General features: G+C 40.7%; 1 protein-coding gene and 1 pseudogene across 1 annotated transcript; one reads left to right on the forward strand and one right to left on the reverse strand.

The window, feature by feature from the left end:
• The first annotated feature begins 4,750 nt into the window (after window positions 1-4,750).
• Window positions 4,751-5,293, forward strand: LOC137937294 (serine carboxypeptidase-like 42). Its single transcript, XM_068782374.1, has one exon. The coding sequence runs from the start codon at window positions 4,751-4,753 to the stop codon at window positions 5,291-5,293; it is 543 nt and encodes a 180-aa protein (XP_068638475.1).
• A 6,866-nt stretch (window positions 5,294-12,159) lies between these two features.
• On the reverse strand, window positions 12,160-16,587 carry LOC137937295 (nucleosome assembly protein 1;3-like; annotated as a pseudogene).
• Window positions 16,588-17,879: the final 1,292 nt, after the last annotated feature.

Below are 17,879 nucleotides of genomic sequence, written 5' to 3' on the forward strand. Positions count from 1 at the left end.
GAATAGAAATATTGACAAAAGTAAGCTTGGGATGTAATGGAAAGGCCAGCTAAGAACCATCTCAGTATGCTATCTAGAAATAAATAAAAAACTGAGAGATTATTAACAATAGTGCAACATTGCTTGGGAGAGCAGGTTAAATTTAAGATACCGATAAGTTTCTAGAAATTAATAAGTCGCTATACTCTTGAAGCAAAAATCACCGAGCAGCAGTAAACAAAAATAATTTGAATCCTAAAAATCACAGCTTTGATTCCATGTTGATTTTCAAGATTCCACTAATGATAACTTTAGGAAAAAGAGAAAAGAAGAAGGAAGAAGAGAGAAGAGAAAGAGAAGATAGAAATATGGTACAAGTCCAAAGAGAGGATAGGAAATTAGGGTCTTGGACTTATCCAAACTCTCCCTATAAGATATATTTATAAGTATCAAAACTACCAATATTACAAGTATACCCTTCACCTTAATAAGAGTGAAGAAGAGACAAAAGTGTAAACTAATTACATCAGTGCCACCCTAATTACATCATATATTCCATAAACTCTTTCCACTTCTGAGGTAGAATATGTCACAATGAACAAAGCTAACAAAGAGATAGTATGGTTGCAGTCTTTCTGGGAAGAATTAGGTCTGAAGCATGAGAAGAATGTGTTGTATTGTGATAGTCAAAGTGTTGTTCATTTAGCAAAGAAACTTGTTTATCATGCCAGAACAAAAGCACTTACAAGTGCATTACCACTTCATTAGATCAACTCTTGAGGATGGAGTATCAGCACTTGAGAAGATTCAAGGGAGTCAGAATCCAGATGATATGTTGAGAAAGACTGTTACGATTGAGAAACTAAAGTTGTGTGAAACTTCAGTTGGACTTCTCTCTGAGGATTGAGTAGTTGTTACTACTACATAGAAATATTGATGATGGATTAGTCTCCAAGTGGGAGATTGTTATGTTGTGGAGCCTAATTAATTCCTTACTCTAAGTCGGTATGCGGATCAACCTTCATGGTAAGGTCGTCATTGGGGTTGGAACGGGGGTAGGGAGCCCCCCTCCCAGATCCATGATATATTGACTACTATTTCTTTAAGGGTATTTTGGGGATTTTGCTTTTGTATGGCGCTTGCCCTAATTTTCTTTTATATATGGGGGCGCCACTATAAGGGCTTTATCATCCAAGGAGCATCATATGTTGTAGCCCGAGAGGTCAGAGAAAAACACTTGTAAGTGTGTGTGATATATCTTGTAGACGTTTTCATCTCCATAGTGGATTACTACAGTGGCGAAAGACAAGACTCAATCTTACCTTGAGGCGAACCTGTATAAATCTTGTTTTGTTCTCGTGCTTGCTTTTCCTTTCTTCCATGATTATTATTATTTCTCTCGTAAGTTTTGAATTAGTACGTCTAATTCCTAACGATTTGAAGTGATATGAATGGCCACCTGGTTGTCACAATATTATTCCATAGACGCTCCTTTATAGAATCCCAATTCAGTAAAAAAGGATCTGATCCATAGAAGCTCACTGACTATGTGTGTCATAGCTCTGTACTCTTCTTCTAAAGTCGACATTGCAACAATATTATGTTTTTTGCTTCTCCATGTAATCAGGTTACCTCCAACTGTGGTACAATGCCTTGAAGTGGACTTCCTGTCATCAGTTGAACCAACCCATTATGGATCTAAGAAACCTTCTGTTGTGGTCCTGGGTTAAGTACCTATGCCTTTCGCTCCTAACATGCCGGTCTTTTGGGTAGTATTGGCTAGGTGCGTAACATTTGGTATCAAAGCAGGCGCTATGTTGCGAGTTCTACTCCCAACAGGCGCGGGTGATCGTGAAACCCAGGCGCAAGTCATACTATGATAATGTAACAGCGCCCCTCGTTGCTATGTGTTAAGCCATTGTGGTCATCAGCTCATGAAGGTGGGATGTATTTTTGTGGTCCTGGGTTAAGTACCTATGCCTTCCGCTCCTAACAGGCCGGTCTTTTGGGTGGTATTGGCTAGGTGCATAACAACTTCTATGTTGTAGTGGCCTTGATTCTTAAAGAGAATCCTTTTCCCCAAAGTTCCTTTTAAATATCTAAGTATCCTCTCCAAGGCTTGCAATGGGTAAGTTGTTGTTTGTGCATATATTGATCTACCACACTTACTGCATATGATATATTTGGTCTGGTCATTGTGAGCTAAATAAGCTTTCCGAAAAGTCTCTGATATTTACCTATATCAACATCTTCTCAAAAGCTTGCACATAGCTTTACATTAGCATCCATATCAGTATTTGTAGGTCGACTCCCCATCATCCTTTTGTCCTCTAGTAGATCCAAGACATACATTCTTTGAGATAATATAATCCCATGCTTTGATTGGAATACCTCAATTCCTATAAAATATTTTATAAGTTCAGATCTTTTGTTATAAATTCTGGGCATATCTTTTCTTTGACTTCTTTTATGATATCCGCATCACAACTAGTTAAAATGATATGTCCACATAAACTGCTAGTAATACATTTCCCTTTAATGTATTCTTGATAAAAATAGAATGATCTACTGAGCAACGACTGAATCCAAACTGTAACATTGCTTGGCTAAATTTATCAAACCAAGACCGAGGAGACTGTTTAAGCCCATATAGAGACTTTCTCAATTTGCATACAGACTCCCCCTCAACCACAAAACCAAGTGGTTGATGCATATATATATATCTTCTTTTATGTCCCCATTCAAAAAAGCATTTTTGGCATCCAATTGAAATACCGGCCAAGAGGAATTAGTAGCTAGAGATAATAAGATGCGTACCAAGATTAATTAAGCCTTGGGAAAAAAGTTTCCTCATAATCCACTCCATAACACTGAGTGTATCCCTTGGCAACTAGTCGGGCTTTGAGACGAGTAACATAACCATCTGGATTATGTTTGATAGTAAAAGCCCATCTACATCCCACAGGTTTCTTGTCTGGATGCAGTGGAACAAGGGCCCAAGTCTGATTTTCATGTAAGGCATGCATTTCTTCTTCCATGGCAGCTTTCCATCTTGGATGTCTTAGAGCCTCCTGATAGGAATGTGGAACAGAGATGGAAGAAATAGATGCAAGAAACTGATAGCATGAAGAAGACAATCAATGATGATAAACAAAGTTTGAAAAAGGATGAGAAGTGGAGGGCCTAGTGCAAGTCTGAGGCTCCTTTTGTAGACCAATGGGTCGAGTGTCAAATTGTGGGCCAAAGAAGATGGACTTACCTCATAGGGTGTCGTGGACTCAATAACAGGCCGAGTCATTGAGTTATTTTATTTTATTTCAATTTATTATTTAGTGTAGTCATAGTGGCATAAGTGTAATTTTTTCCTCATGAAATCTTGTAGTCGTGAGCCCTACTTAAGGGGGAAAGGAAATGAGAAAAGGAAAGTATGAATTTTAGGTTAGACAAGGGATTTGGAGTTCTCCTCAACGAGCTCTAGAATGTGCATTATTTTCAATGAACCTAAGGATGTGCGTTCTCTTCAATGAACCTAGGGTTACAAGTTCCCGTTAGAGATTGATTTTCTTCTCCTTCATCTTCTTCCCTGTGAATCGCCGTGTGAGATTCGGGACCGTAACAACTTGGTATCAGAGCAAGGTAACAAGAGTGATTCATCTAGCAATATCGAGTTGAGAACCATGGGGGGGGGGGGGGGGGGGGGGGTGTTTGGTAGGACAACTCGCACAGGGGGAGCAGTCTACAGGGCGCACAGGTTTCCCCACACAAGGTGGAACAAGGCGCAAAGAGTTAATTTCAGCAATACGTGATGATATACATCATGGTTACATTGAAATGTCTGAGAGATTGGCTGAAATCGAAACACATATTGTTAAGGCCTCAGAGGGGAAAGTAGCCATTCTGGAAGAAGATGGTGCAGCCTTTGTCTTGGTGAATAATTTTGGTCGTCCCGAAGTCGTTCGACTTCAAATCACCAAGCTTGGAAATCTAGAACCAAAGCCTAGAATCTGGAAATTCAAAGTTGTGGAGACTAGAAATTTCCGTGCTGAGAAGCTCCACGACAAATTTTGGCCAGATGCCTCTACTATTCGCCGTCGCGGAAAGCTTCCTAAGGTCATTATTCTCAACGACAACGGTGCTGGAAGGATCTCCTTGGTAAATCGAAGGGGAGTGTACACATATGGGAACAAGAAGCAAAAAATTCTAGAGACTTCGATTTTGAAGTGGAAATTGTTGCCTTGGCGGAAGATGAAAATTCAGGAATAGTAGATTTAGCCAACCGCGACAAGTACACTTTTCCCTGTGCATTGAAGTCCTGCTCTAGAGTTCAGGCGCTCAAAGAAGGGGAACAACTTCATGGCCTTCTGGAGAAATTTGAGTTTGGGATATACGAAAGTGAAGGGAACAATTTAATTCGATTGTATGCGGGTTGTGGTAAGGTTGACATAGCCCGTAGGCTGTTTGAGAGAATGTCAGATAGGAGTATTGTCACTTAGAACTCTCTGCTATCTGTTTTTTTTATGAGATGGTATGCAAAATTTCCCAAGTTGAAATCCACAGACCCGTTTCTAACAGGAGAAAGCTATGTAGGTCATTATATACTCCAGTTGGCTATAGCTTTGCTGAACCACAATAAATATTCAACTAGCTTCAAGTTCAACATTAAGGGAGTAGCTATTGGAAACCCACTTCTCAAGCTTGACAGAGATATCCTGCAACTTATGAATACTTTTGGTCACATGGAATGATTTCTGACTAAACTGGCCTTGTCATAATGAATGAATGCGATTTTGCTGATTATTTCTTTAGCAATTCTCATAACGTACCCACTAAGTGCAACAATGCAATTGTTGAGGCAAATCAGGTGGTTGGTGAGTACATAAATCCATATGATATCAAACTTGATGTTTTCTACCCATCAATTGTGGGGCAAGAGCTGAGATTAAAACAATATGCAACCCAGAAAAGTGCAGGTGCTGATGTGTGCATGACTTATGGAAGGCATTTCTACCTCAATCTTTCTGAGGTTCAGAAATCTCTACATGCAAACAGGACAAACTTACCATATATCTGGTCAATGTGCAGCGGTGTTTTGAACTACAATGATACATATGGTAACATCAACATCCTTCCATTGCTTAAGACCATTATTCAATATGATATACCAGTTCTGGGTTTCAGAGGAGATCAAGATTCTGTTGTCTACAATGTCTTGCAGTTGCGTTTGGCCTTGAGAAACTTCATGATTTACATGTATTCTAAGTGTGGATCCATAGAGGAAGCTGCAAGAGTGTTTTGTGGTGCCTCACTTGATTAAACCAACGTATTGACATGGAATGCCATGACTACTGGTTTTGCAGCACATTGGTTATGCAGAGATTCACTTGATTTGTTTGGTGAAAAGCAATCCCATGGCATTGTGCTAGATGAGATAACTTACCTGGGTCTGTTCAGTGCTTGAGCTCATGATGGTTTAGTACAGGATGTGGCACAACTTCAAGTCTCTTGATGAACATGGACTAGCTCCAGGGACTGAACACTATGCCTGCATGGTTGTTGTTCTCAGTCAAGCAGGTCAGTCACATGAGGTGCTTGAGTTTATTGACACAATGCCAGTAGAGCCAATACCTCCATTTTAGGAGCTCTACTTACGGGATGCAATAACCATGGAACAGTGGAGCTTGGAGCACGTATTAGTGAGTCCCTGTTTTGCATTATTCATAAGCAGGTAATTACCATTTTTGAGTTGGATGTGCAATTGCAGATTTTCAAGTTGCTTTATCATTCCATCTTATCTAACTTGTATGCATCAATGTATTCATGGGATGATAGCTCACTGGTCAGGACACTCCTGAGAGAATACGGTTTAGAGAAGAAACCAGGTGCATGATAGGAATCATGACAATTAATATGGACGATAGAGAGGCAATTTGGAGAGTTACTATTAACATTAATTCTGCATATGCTTATGACGAATTGGCAGAGAGGATTGCCCAAATTTCTTATGGTGATGCTGCCATAGAGAGAGTGGTTGGGTTAAGTGCTAGAATTATTTCTGTTTCCATAGTGCTGCACTTTCTAGGTTTGATGACCACTTGCAAATTTTAGAGTTGTTTAATCTTGAGTTTTTACTGCAGCCTACAAACCAGTGATGAACATACAATAAATTTATTGTAGTGGGTTTACTCACAACTTGCTCCAATCTAGGTGCATTACATCAAGGGAAACTATTGCAGGCTTACATCAAGATAGATTTTAACAGTCCGCATTCAAGCTGCTTTTCAGAAGCAGAGGTTCTCATTAAAATTTTTGCACAGCTGTTGATGGCTTACTTGAATGAATATGCTTATGAGGCTCATGTTGCTGATCTCTATTATGGGATAAACAATACAGAAAATGGAAACTAGGTGCAAATAATTTCAGGCTAACTATTTTCAGTACCAATTGAACCTGACTGGGAGGAGGATGATGTTTATTTGAACCATTGGAATGATGCACTGAGGATAATGAGGTCAGCAACCCAACACTCTCAAACTGCTAATAATGCCTATATAAGAGGTGATCATTTCTCTGCTCAGCAGCTTTCACTCAAGGCCCTAGAGGAATTGTTAGTTGCAGAGGAGTTGAATGGAAATGGAGCAAAAGAAATTTTATGTATTCGGAACAACAAATATTACCAATGGCAATTGGATTTGCATGGCCTGCATACATCTGAAGCTATGTCTGCACTCAAAAACCATATTCATAGGATTGCAACTAACATGCCTTGTATTCATTCTGTACCTATGCATTCCCCTACCTATCGTGATGGAGTGAGTATGTCTTCTTCATCAAAATCTGTTGTGTGTCCTGACATGAAGGAAGAGCTTCAAGTGGTAAAGAGACCGCAGCAGCGGCTCACTCAGACCAAATCATCATCTGAAAATTGCAGCAGGGAGCTGGCCATTCTTTTGTGCATTGCAGAGTCAAAACATTTCAGTCCTCCATTTTGTTCACTTTTCTCAATTGTGAGTTTATTCTCACATTAGTTTCAGAAGATTATGGTGAAACAACTTGTTGGCCAGTCATGGTCTACTTCCGACCATAAAAACCTGCCGGTTGCCAAAGTGGAATAGGTGCTAGGTTCAGACTGTGGGTTGACCAACCCTGTGTTTTGATGCTAAACCGTATGGCTTTTTTTTTTTTTTTTTGCTGCAGCGAGTGGTGCTGACAAAAAAAACAAATTTCAAGTGGAACATACGGCCAACGAGGAGACCTAGAGGAGGATTTCAGATCCCACAAACTCTCCATCCATGGTGCTACATTGGAGCGCTTACACCGATTGTGTCATCCAATGGGCTGACGCAGTTGCCATGGATGCTGCTTGGGATGATGTGGAGACATTTCGGCAAACATACCCTACCTTTGAGCTTGAGGACAAGCTCTTTCTCCAGGGGGAGTAATGTTGTGGACTCAATAGCAAGCCGAGTCATTGAGTTATTGAGCTATTTGCTTTTATTTAAATTATTAAGTGTAGTCGTAGTGGCATAACTGTAATTTCTTCCTCATGAACTCTTGTATTTGTGAGCCCTACTTAAGGGGGAAAGGAAATGAGAAAGGGGAAGTCTGGATTTTTGGTTAAACAATGGATTAGGAGTTCTCCTCAATGAGCTGTTGGATGTGCGTTCTCCTCAACGAACCTATGGATGTGAGTTCTCCTCAATGAACCTAGCGTTACAAGTTCTCCTTAGAGCTTGATTTTCTTCTCCTTCATCTCCCTGTGAATCGTCGTGTGAGATTCGAGATCGTAATATAGGAATTCATAAACTTTACAGGTGTGGTGTTGGTCGAGTCTTCATGGAGGCTGAAGTAGAACAACATCAAGTGGCACAATGAGCTTCGAAGTTGGCTAAACTGAAGAAATACCCGGGTTCCATCTTTTGAGGAATAAAAATATGTGTCCTAAAAAAAGATGACATCCTTAGAGACAATTAACTTCCCAATAGATTGGTTTCAGCTCAAGTTTACTCTTTTGAAGAGATGTGATATGAACCAAACATGTGCAACCAAAAACTTTCAAAGGAAGGGAGAAGGAGTCTTCATTTGGAAATAAAAATATGTATTTGGGGATTTATGGCTAAGGACTGAAGAAGGTAGCCTATTAATAAGGTAGTAGGCTGCAAGAATGGCATGAGGCCAATAAAAGTACGACACCTTCATAGAGTAGAGTAGGCCATGTGCTACCTCTAGGAGATGTCAGTTTTTTCTTTCAGCTGCCCCATTTTTTTGAGGGGTGTAGGCATGTGATGTTTGATGAATAATGTCATTATCATGACTAAAGGAATAAAATTCACTTGATAGGTACTATTTGGAATTATCTAATCGAAACACTCATATTTTTTTTTCCAAACCGAGTGGAAACCATAGCATGAAAGGATTTAAATATGGAAAAAAAATTCAAACCAATCTTTAAACAGAAATATCAATGTGACTCGAGTAAAGTCATCAACAAAGGTAACAAAATACTTGACTTGAGATATGTTCGAGACATTTTAGGGTCCCCATACATCCGAATGAATTAATAGAAAAAGGAGCGACACCTTTAAGTTCTATTTGAGGAGAATATGATGTCTGTTGAATTTAGGATCCCTTTTCCAATATTCCGAGCAAGGGAAGAGAGGAATAAAAAGGAGAAAAGTGGAAGAAAGCTTTTGGGTAGAGAGAAGAAGAGGAGAGGAACAAGGTGTGCGCCAAACAAAGAGAAAGAGAGAGATTTACTCAAGAGAGAATTGTAGAACTTGATTAATTCTGAATTACAACACCTCTATTTATAGTAGAGAAAGTGTTAGAGTTCTTATACAATTAACCTTTACTTACATTCCAACTCTAACTATCTAAGATAAGTCTGTCATGAAAGGATAACACAATCTAATAGAGTTCTAATATAAGTTGAACTATAACTCCTCTTCAAGAACGTGCAGAAAAGGGAGGAGGCTAGCTCATGGCCTTATCCTTGTGGGACCCACGTGATCTTCCAGCTCATATTGATAAGATTCCAGCTCGTGGTATCTTTGTGAGTCCCACTTGATCTTTCAGTCTTCTAACTCATTTTAGCTTGTGTTCTTATCTTCTTAACTTGTACTAGCTTGGTTGAGGACTCTTATTGGCATCCCATGTCCTCATGGTGGGTCCCGCATTGTAACACTCCCCCTCAAACTGGGGGTAAGAAAACATTGTAGAAGCCCAACTTGCTGCAGATGGTAGACATAATCTTGTGAGTCACCAGCTTGGTGAGAATATCTGCAACTTAACTTTGTGATGATATATGCTTTAGAGATAAAAGACCCGTTTGGAACTTTTCTCCTATAAAATGGCAGTCCAGTTGAACATGTTTTGTTTTTTCATGGAAGACTGGATTCGATGTAATGTGTATTGCTGCTTGATTATCAATATATAAATCCATCAAAGCCTCTTTGTAGAATCCCAATTCAGTGAAAAGATATCTTATCCATAGGAGGCCACTAACAGTGTGTGCCATGGCTCTGTATTCTGCTTCTGCACTAGACCGTGCTATTACATTTTGCTTCTTACTTCTACATGTAACCAAATTCCCTCCAACCATCATACAAAATCACGAAGTAGTTTTCTCGTCATCCGGGGATTCGGCCCAGTCTGCATCTGAGAATCCTTCGATGTTGAAGTTACCATGATTTTTGTAGAGAAGCCCTCTTCTTGGAGCCCCTTTCAGATATCATAATACCCTTTCAAGTTCTTGCCAATGACTAAGTTGTGGTTTGTGCATGTATTGACTCACCACACTTACTGCATATGATATAGTTGGCCTTGTAACACACAGGTACATAAGTCTTCCCACTTCCTGATATCTATATCTTCTCCAATACCTGCACATAATTTTGTATTTGAGTCCATAGGAGTGTTTGCTAGTTTGCATCCCAGCATTCCTGTCTCATCCAGTAGATCATGGGCATACTTCCTTTGGGATAGCACAATCCCATGTCTGGATTGTAATACTTCAATACCCAAAAAATATTTGAGTAGTCCAAGATCCTTTGTCTTGAATTCAACACATATTTTTTCTTTTGTTTCCTGGATGCCCTCGAAGTCGCTACAAGTTAAAATGATATTATAAACATATACTGCCAGAATTACCTTGCCTCTAGGTGTGTTTTTAATAAAAAAACTGAGTGATCTCCAGAGCATCTGTAAAATCCATCCCGTATGAGGGATTGGAAAATTTTCTCAAACCAAGCACGAGCGAACTGTTTTAGACCATACAGAGATTTTTTTAGTTGACATACTGACTCCCCCTCAACCATATACCCAGATGGTTGTTCCATATAAATTTCTTCTTTGATGTCCCCATTCATAAAGGCATTTCTCACATCAAGTTGGTATACTTGCCAGGAAGAGTTAGCTGCCAGAGATAATAACACACATACCGAGTTCATTTTTGCCACTGGAGAGAAGGTTTCCTCATAATAAATTTCATAACATTGTGTATAGCTCATAGCCACGATTCGAGTCTTCAGTTGAGCCAAAGACCCATCCGGATTGTGTTTCATAGTAAGCACCCATTTGCAACTGACGGGTTTCTTATCTGATGGAAGTGGGACTAGAGCCCATGTTTGATTTTCATAAAGTGCCTATATTTCTTCATCCATTGTTGCCTTCCACCCTGGATGTTTGAGAGCCTCCTGATAGGACAGTGGTACAGATATGGAAGACATAGCAGAGAGAAATTGACAACATGTAGGGGACAAATAATGATGAGACACAAAATTTGATATGGGATGAGACGTAGAGGGTATGGTGCATGATCTAGGTTATTTTCTTTGTGCGATAGGACGAGTATCATATTGTGGGCCAAAAACAACTGGAGAAGATGGACTTACCTCGGTGGGATCAGTAAACTCAATAGGTGTGGTGTCAGCCGGTGTTTCTGGGGGTTGAGAAGTTTCTATAGCATGGGGCACAACCAGTCGAGGAGAACCTGGTATTGAAGATAAACCTGGAGGAACATTGTTAGAATAATATGGAGTCTTCAAAAAATGTGACATCCCTGGACACAAGTAAACACTGAAGAGTGGGATTATAACAAACATAACCCTTTTGTGTATGAGAGTATCCTAGAAATATACACTTGATAGATTTAGGATCAAGTTTACTGTGTTTTGGGGAGCAAATATGGACAAAACATTGACACCCGAAGATTTTCAAGGCCAGTGAAAATGGATCATCATTTGGTAACAATATAGAGTACGGAGATTTATTACCAAGAACGGAAGATGGTAGACGATTTATAAGAAAGCATGTGGTAAGGACTGTATGAGGCCAATAAAAATATGGAACTTTCATGGCATATAATAAAACTCGAGCTACCTCTAAAATATGACGATTTTTCCGTTTGGCTACACCATTTTTTTGAGGAGTGTAGGCAGATGATGTTTCATTGATAATGAAATTTTCTTGACAAAAAGAGTCAAGTTCTTTGGAAATGTATTCTTTGGCAATATCAGCCCGAAGTATTTTTATGTTCTGACCAAACTGAGTGAGCACCATAGCATGAAAAGATTTACAAATCAATGGTATCTCAGAACACTCCTTAAATAGAAACAACCAAGTGGTACGAGTGAAGTCATCAATAAATGTAATAAAATACCTATTACGGTCCCGGATCTGACACATGGATTCGTAGGGAGGAGGAAGAGGAAGACGAAGCTTAAAAACCCTAGAACTCGTCAAGGAGAGCTGCAAGCCTGTTTAACCTAAAATTAACCTAAAATCAATACTTGTCTTTCTCATTACTCTTACCCCTTAAATAGGGTTCACCCTTATAAGGTTTAAGATAAATTATTACAAAAATACCCCTATAAATGAAATATTCCAAAAATACCCATGTGGCTTAAAACTAAAATAAAATAATGTAAATTAAATAAAAACAATTAAAATAATAATTTTACTGTGTGCATAACATTACAGTCCCTGGGAAAAAGAGCTTGTCATCAAGCTCGAAGGTGGGGTCTGTATGCCGACGTCTCCACCTGGTAGCATCCACGGTAGTTGTGTCTGCCCTCTAGACTCCCAAAACTGGAGCTTTCCACCCTAGTAGCAGTTTTATTTTTTATTTTTTATTTTTTATTTTTTATTTTTTTTGGCCTGAAGCCTCTATACCATCCTCTCTCGTCAATCCCACTTGGACCATTGTCTCTGCTGCTGCTTGCACTCTGGAGGCCTCTCTTGGCCTACCCCATGGGGTACTCCTCTCTTCACCTTCCGTCTAGCAGATACCTTCTTTGGCCTGTTTTTGGCAGCAGTGTCCTCTTCATCATCATCATCTTCATCAACATCTTCATCATCTTCATTCGCATCCCCTTCTATATCATCAAACTCGCCACCCTGAGTAGCCTCTCCCGTAAACCATGAGACAAAATGTGGGATAGTTTTGTTTCTAATGGTGGATCCAATATTAGAATCTTGTTCCATATGATTCTGAAGTTGTGCAGCAGTTTCTGCATCAATATCATCATCATCATTAGAGAATTGTGGAGGACTAAAGAAATTAAAGAAACTTTCACACTTTTCAGGTTTTGAGATGGGTTTGGTGTTCGTTGATCCCTTTTTAGGCTTCTCCAAAACCTTCTGTGTGAAGTTCTTTCCTGGAAGCCACTGAATCTTTGTCCCTGTTGCTTTCTCCAAAAAAGGGTACATCCTCATCGGTCATGTGATAAATTTTGACCAAGACAGTATTTGTAAAATATGGATTGAGATAAAAAAACAGAACTCTAACTTGTAGCCCTTGGGATTATCAATCCTAGACCACTTGATATCTTTCAAATAGTTAAGAACCCCTTCATCACGCTCTTGTATCTCCTCTGCAAGCACTTCATTAGTTTGCATCACTGTAAGAACACCTTTCTCCTCAACTGCATTTTCTTCTCCAGAAACCTCCTCAACGGGTGTTGTAGATTCTTCGATTGCAATTACTCCATTTACTATCTCATATCTCTTGGTATAAATTGATTCATAAAGTTTCTGGTACTTGGCTGCATTATATTTTTCAGTTTGTAGGTTCTACTGTGTTGCCCTTATCTGCACTACAATAGCAGCAGCCATATGAGATAGCAGTTGCTCAACCAGTCCCTTCAATTCCATCTACCTTTCTGATTTCTTTTGGGCCTTCCCAACATACCACTCCTTGTCATCAATATTTTCCCATTAAGCTCCTCAACAGCTAGAGCAGCATCTTCCGCATTCTCAAAGTTAACAAATCCAAAATATTTGGATTTCGCATCTCCTTCTCTCATTACTACAACGCTTGTAATGTTTCCATACTCGCCAAATATTGTCATAAAATCTTCACCCCTATCCTGAATACCCAAAAAAGTTGCATCACTATTCTTTTTAGAACCCAGAAATGACCAATTGGACTTACTATCCCATGAATCTTCTATCATAGCAGGGCCCTTAGAACTACCTGTTATGATAGCTTATATACCATTCAACATATTTCTCAAGTTCACTTCAGGAGGTCTCTGAAATTGTTGAGTAGAAATCTGAGAATCCTCGCGTGACTCATTTCCTCCATCAAGAAGATCTAACTTCAAAGACAATTGATAAGTGAACACTTGCATGAAAGGCATTGGCCCTGAGGCACAAGAACCCTTTCCTCCAGAGGCAGTCCACACAGAAGGAGGGAAATCTTCTTCATAATGAATGTGATCAGTTGGTTTATACAGATTAGATAGAAAAGAATATGAAACCAGTCCTTCATCCATGCGTGCAGCAAAAATTTGAAGAGGCTCACTACTGCTGTTCTCAACAGTAGAAACAGAAAACCACATCCAAAAAAAAATTTCTATCACTCCCGGCATCCACAAAAAAATTCCATCTTGGAATGCATAAACACAAGCCGGAATTTCTTCAAAATGGTTATGTTTCTCTACTTCCCAGAACAGAAACCCTCCAGGCCAAAAATTCAAATTTGAGGTTCATGGCCGAACAGCATACATGGGATCTAGAAAATTAAACCTCACATCTTCAATTTGATAACTCACATTCGCACAAGTACTGTGTTCATCCACAGAAAAAAAATTCAGACGACCCCAAAAAATTAATTTTATGGATCCCGACTGTTATGGACTCCATAACATCCCGAGTTATCAATAGACGTAGGAATTAATTATTCTATTTCCCTTTTCATGTATGTTGAATTTGGTTTGGTTTGGTTTGAATGTAATTTTGCGTGAACCATGTGACCCATGGGTCTGAGTTGTAATTTTGTCCCCAAACCTACTTATTGGGACAAAGAGCTTAATGAAGATTAAGCATTGAACCATTTAGTTTTAAGCCAGGTCAGATTCTCCCTCAAAGGCCTAGCTCGGATTCTCCCTTAGAGGTCCAGGTCGAGCCACCTCAAGGCTCAATCCATTTCCACCATTACACGTTCCAAGAATAGGAGTTCTCTTCCAGCGTCAACAACAAATCTGGAAGGAAGAGAGGGAAGAAGAGTGACGAGATCCATGGCCCGGGAAGATCCCAACATCTTGGTATCAGATAGGTCCAACCTTGTGGATTCCTCTTCCCCAGAGGATTTGCGTCAATTGACTGATGAAAATCGTCAATGGACAGAGGAATCCATTGATGAGGTTTGCAGACCATGACTGCCCTGCATTCGGCCATGCAGCCATGGATGCATCAATCCAACTCCTCCTCTGGCGACATGAGGACAATGGGCTTCAAGCACCGCCGCCGGGAAGCTATACACACCGGCAGTGAACCACCCACCACAGTTGTGCCACCCACATCCCCCATTGGGACCTCATGCTACTGCCCCTAATTTGGTTCCCAAGTATGTGAAATTGGACTTTCCTACATTTGATGGGTCTAAGGACCCCTTGATCTGGTTACATCGATATGACTAGTTCTTTTACCATAAAAAAACATCGGCGGATGATCGGGTCCAATTGGCCACATTTCACATGCTCGATGAAGCGCTTCTATGGTTCCACCAATTCACAAATGAACATTTGGTTCTGGATTGGGATGTATATAAACAATCTTGCATGCTGAGGTTTGGTCCTCTAGCCAGTAGCAATCTGTTGGGGGAATTGGTGAATTTGAAACAGATGGGTACAATTGAAGTGTACCAAAAGACCTTCCAGGAATGCTTGGCTAGAGCCAGTACCAATGTCAAGCCTTCCTAGTATGTTAACCTTTTTACTGCTGGCTTGACAGAGGCCCTGTGTCTGGAGGTTGAATTACACAAACCTAGACATTTGGACCACACTATGAACTTGGCCAGGACCATTGATTCTAAACAGCGAGTTCTGAAGGAATCCCTACTTCCAAGACCAGCTTGGCCAAGCAGGGCGACTACCACTGCACCCTCACCCTATTCAGGGCCTCCACGTACTGGACACAGTGCAGCTCCATGTGCAGAGAGTTCTTCCTCCACACCGCCAGTACCATACATAAAAAAAATTGAATAGACAAGAGATGGAACAGAGAAGGGCGAAGGGTCTTTGTTTTAATTGTGATGAACAATATGTCCAGAGTCACATATGCAAGATATTATTCAGTGTGCTTCTCTGTAAGGATACTGAAGAAATACTCCAAGAAGTAGATAATGTTGAGAGAGAACATGATGCCCCAGCTATTTCACTCCATGCCATGACTGGCATGCACAGTTCCAACACAATGCAAGTTCAGGCCAAGTTTCACCCTCTACAGTTACTAGCCTTAGTTGACTTTGGCAACACGCACAACTTCATAAGTCAGCCAGCAGCAGAATAGCTTGGGTTGGTAATCAAGCAGAAAATAGGCCTCTCAGTCGCAGTGGCCAATGGGGCCAAAAACACCAGTGTGGGTATCTCTACAACCACCCCCTTTTGTATTGAGGGCTACTCCTTTATTGCCGATTTCTTGGTGATTCTACTAGCAGGATTTGATTTGGTACTCGGAGTTAAATGGATCCAGATGTTGGTGCCTATCTTGTGGGATTTTCAGGCCTTGACCATGACTTTCACAGAGGGCTAGCGTCAGATCACCGTGCATGGCACACATGCTACTGTGCCCTGCACACTTCAGGCAGTTCAGGTCCAGAGCGCCAAGCACTGTAAGTTATCTCAATTACTTACAGACTTTGAAGATTTATTTCAGGAACCTACTGCTCTTTCGCCTATTCGCCACTGTGATCACCGCATCAGATTGAAACTGGGGACATAACCTGTGGTGGTTCGACCTTACCGTTACCCCCACTTACAGAAATATGCTGGCCCAGGGAATTTTTCAGCCTAGCAAGTCTCCTTTCTCATCCCCGGTGTTATTGGTTAAAAAACATGACAAGTCCTGGAGATTTTGTGTGGACTACAGGCAGCTCAATGCTAACACAATTAAAGACAAATTTCCCATTCCCGTGGTGGACAAGCTGTTAGATGCGTTACATGGCACCACTATATTTAAAAAGTTGGACTTAAAGTCAGGTTATCATCAGATTAGAGGTCATCCTTCATATGTGGAGAAGATCGCATTCCACACGCACCATGGGCATTTCGAGTTCCTAGTGATGCCCTTTGGTCTCTCAAATGCGCCCTCCACTTTCCTAGCCCTCATGAATGAGGTATTTAGCTCTCTCTTACGGAAATATGTTCTAGTCTTTTTTTTATGATATATTGGTGTATAGCAAACATTGGGACGAGCACCTTCAGCACCTTCACCAGGTATTTACTCTCCTCCGTTCACATCATTTGGTTTTAAACAAGTCTAAATATTCTATGGGCACAACCGAGGTGGCATACTTGGACCACGTTATTTCCGCCGTTGGGGTAAAGGTTGACATGAGCAAGATTCAGGCCGTCACAGACTGGACACCTCCCATATCCATCACAGCGCTACAGGGATTTTTGGGCCTCGCTGGTTATTACAAAAAATTTATCCGCAGCTACAGACAGATTGCAGCGCTGCTCAACAATCTCCTCAAGAAAAATACTTTCAGCTGGTCCGAGCCAACGGATCATTCTTTTCAGCAATTGAAGGCAGCCTTGTCTTCAGGGTTTGTTTTGCAGCTACCGGACTTTGATGAGTTATTTGTAGTGGAATGTGATGCTTCAGGCGGGGGTATAGGTGCAGTGTTACAGCAACAAGGCCACCCGATCGCTTATTTCAGCCGACAACTTGGCCAACACCATCACAAACTTGCGGCTTATGAAAGGGAATTGATTGGTTTATCTAAAGCCATCCAACATTGGAGGCCTTATCTCTAGGGGTGCCTATTTCTTATTTGGACCGATCATTCAAGCCTGAAGTATCTTCTTGAGCAGCGTCTCACGACCTCTCCTCAGCAGAACTGGTTGAGTAAACTGATGGGGTTTGACTTTACCATTGAGTATAAACCTGGCAGTCTGAATGTGAAGGCTGATGCCTTGTCTCACTGGGATATTCTAGAGCCACAATTGCATGCTATCAGTCAGCCCAGAAGTCTTTTGTTGGACTCTATTAGGGAGGAGACACATCAGCATCCCGAACTCATTGCCTTATATCATGATATTTAGTAGGGGACCTCGGATAGCCTTTGGACGATCCAGGATCATCTTATCCTGTTCAAAAATAGGATTTTTCTGCACCCCACCTTGCCACTTACCAGCATCTTAACCTCTTTCCATGATAGTACACATGAGGGCAGACAGAAAACATATTTCTGCCTCAGTCGTGAATTTTTTTGGAAGGGTATGAAGAGAAGTGTTACAACGTATGTGGCAGCTTGTCAGACTTGTCAACGGAACAAGGCCAAATCATTAAGTCTAGAAGGGTTGCTCCAACCTCTTCAACTACCATCACAGGTATGGTCAGATATTTCTATGGACTTCATTGATGGCCTTCCCACCTCTTCAGGCAAACCCGTTATA

The sequence above is a fragment of the Aristolochia californica genome, unplaced genomic scaffold (genome assembly GCF_029961685.1).
Source record: "Aristolochia californica isolate CCGP_79_NKW_82.1479 unplaced genomic scaffold, dmAriCali1.0.hap1 SCAF_7, whole genome shotgun sequence".
NCBI classification, from domain to species: Eukaryota; Viridiplantae; Streptophyta; class Magnoliopsida; order Piperales; family Aristolochiaceae; genus Aristolochia; species Aristolochia californica.

What these genes read in the sequence shown, in the direction of transcription:
- LOC137937294 (XM_068782374.1), top strand. Translation starts at nt 4,751, where the DNA reads ATGAATGAATGCGATTTTGCTGATTATTTCTTTAGCAATTCTCATAAC.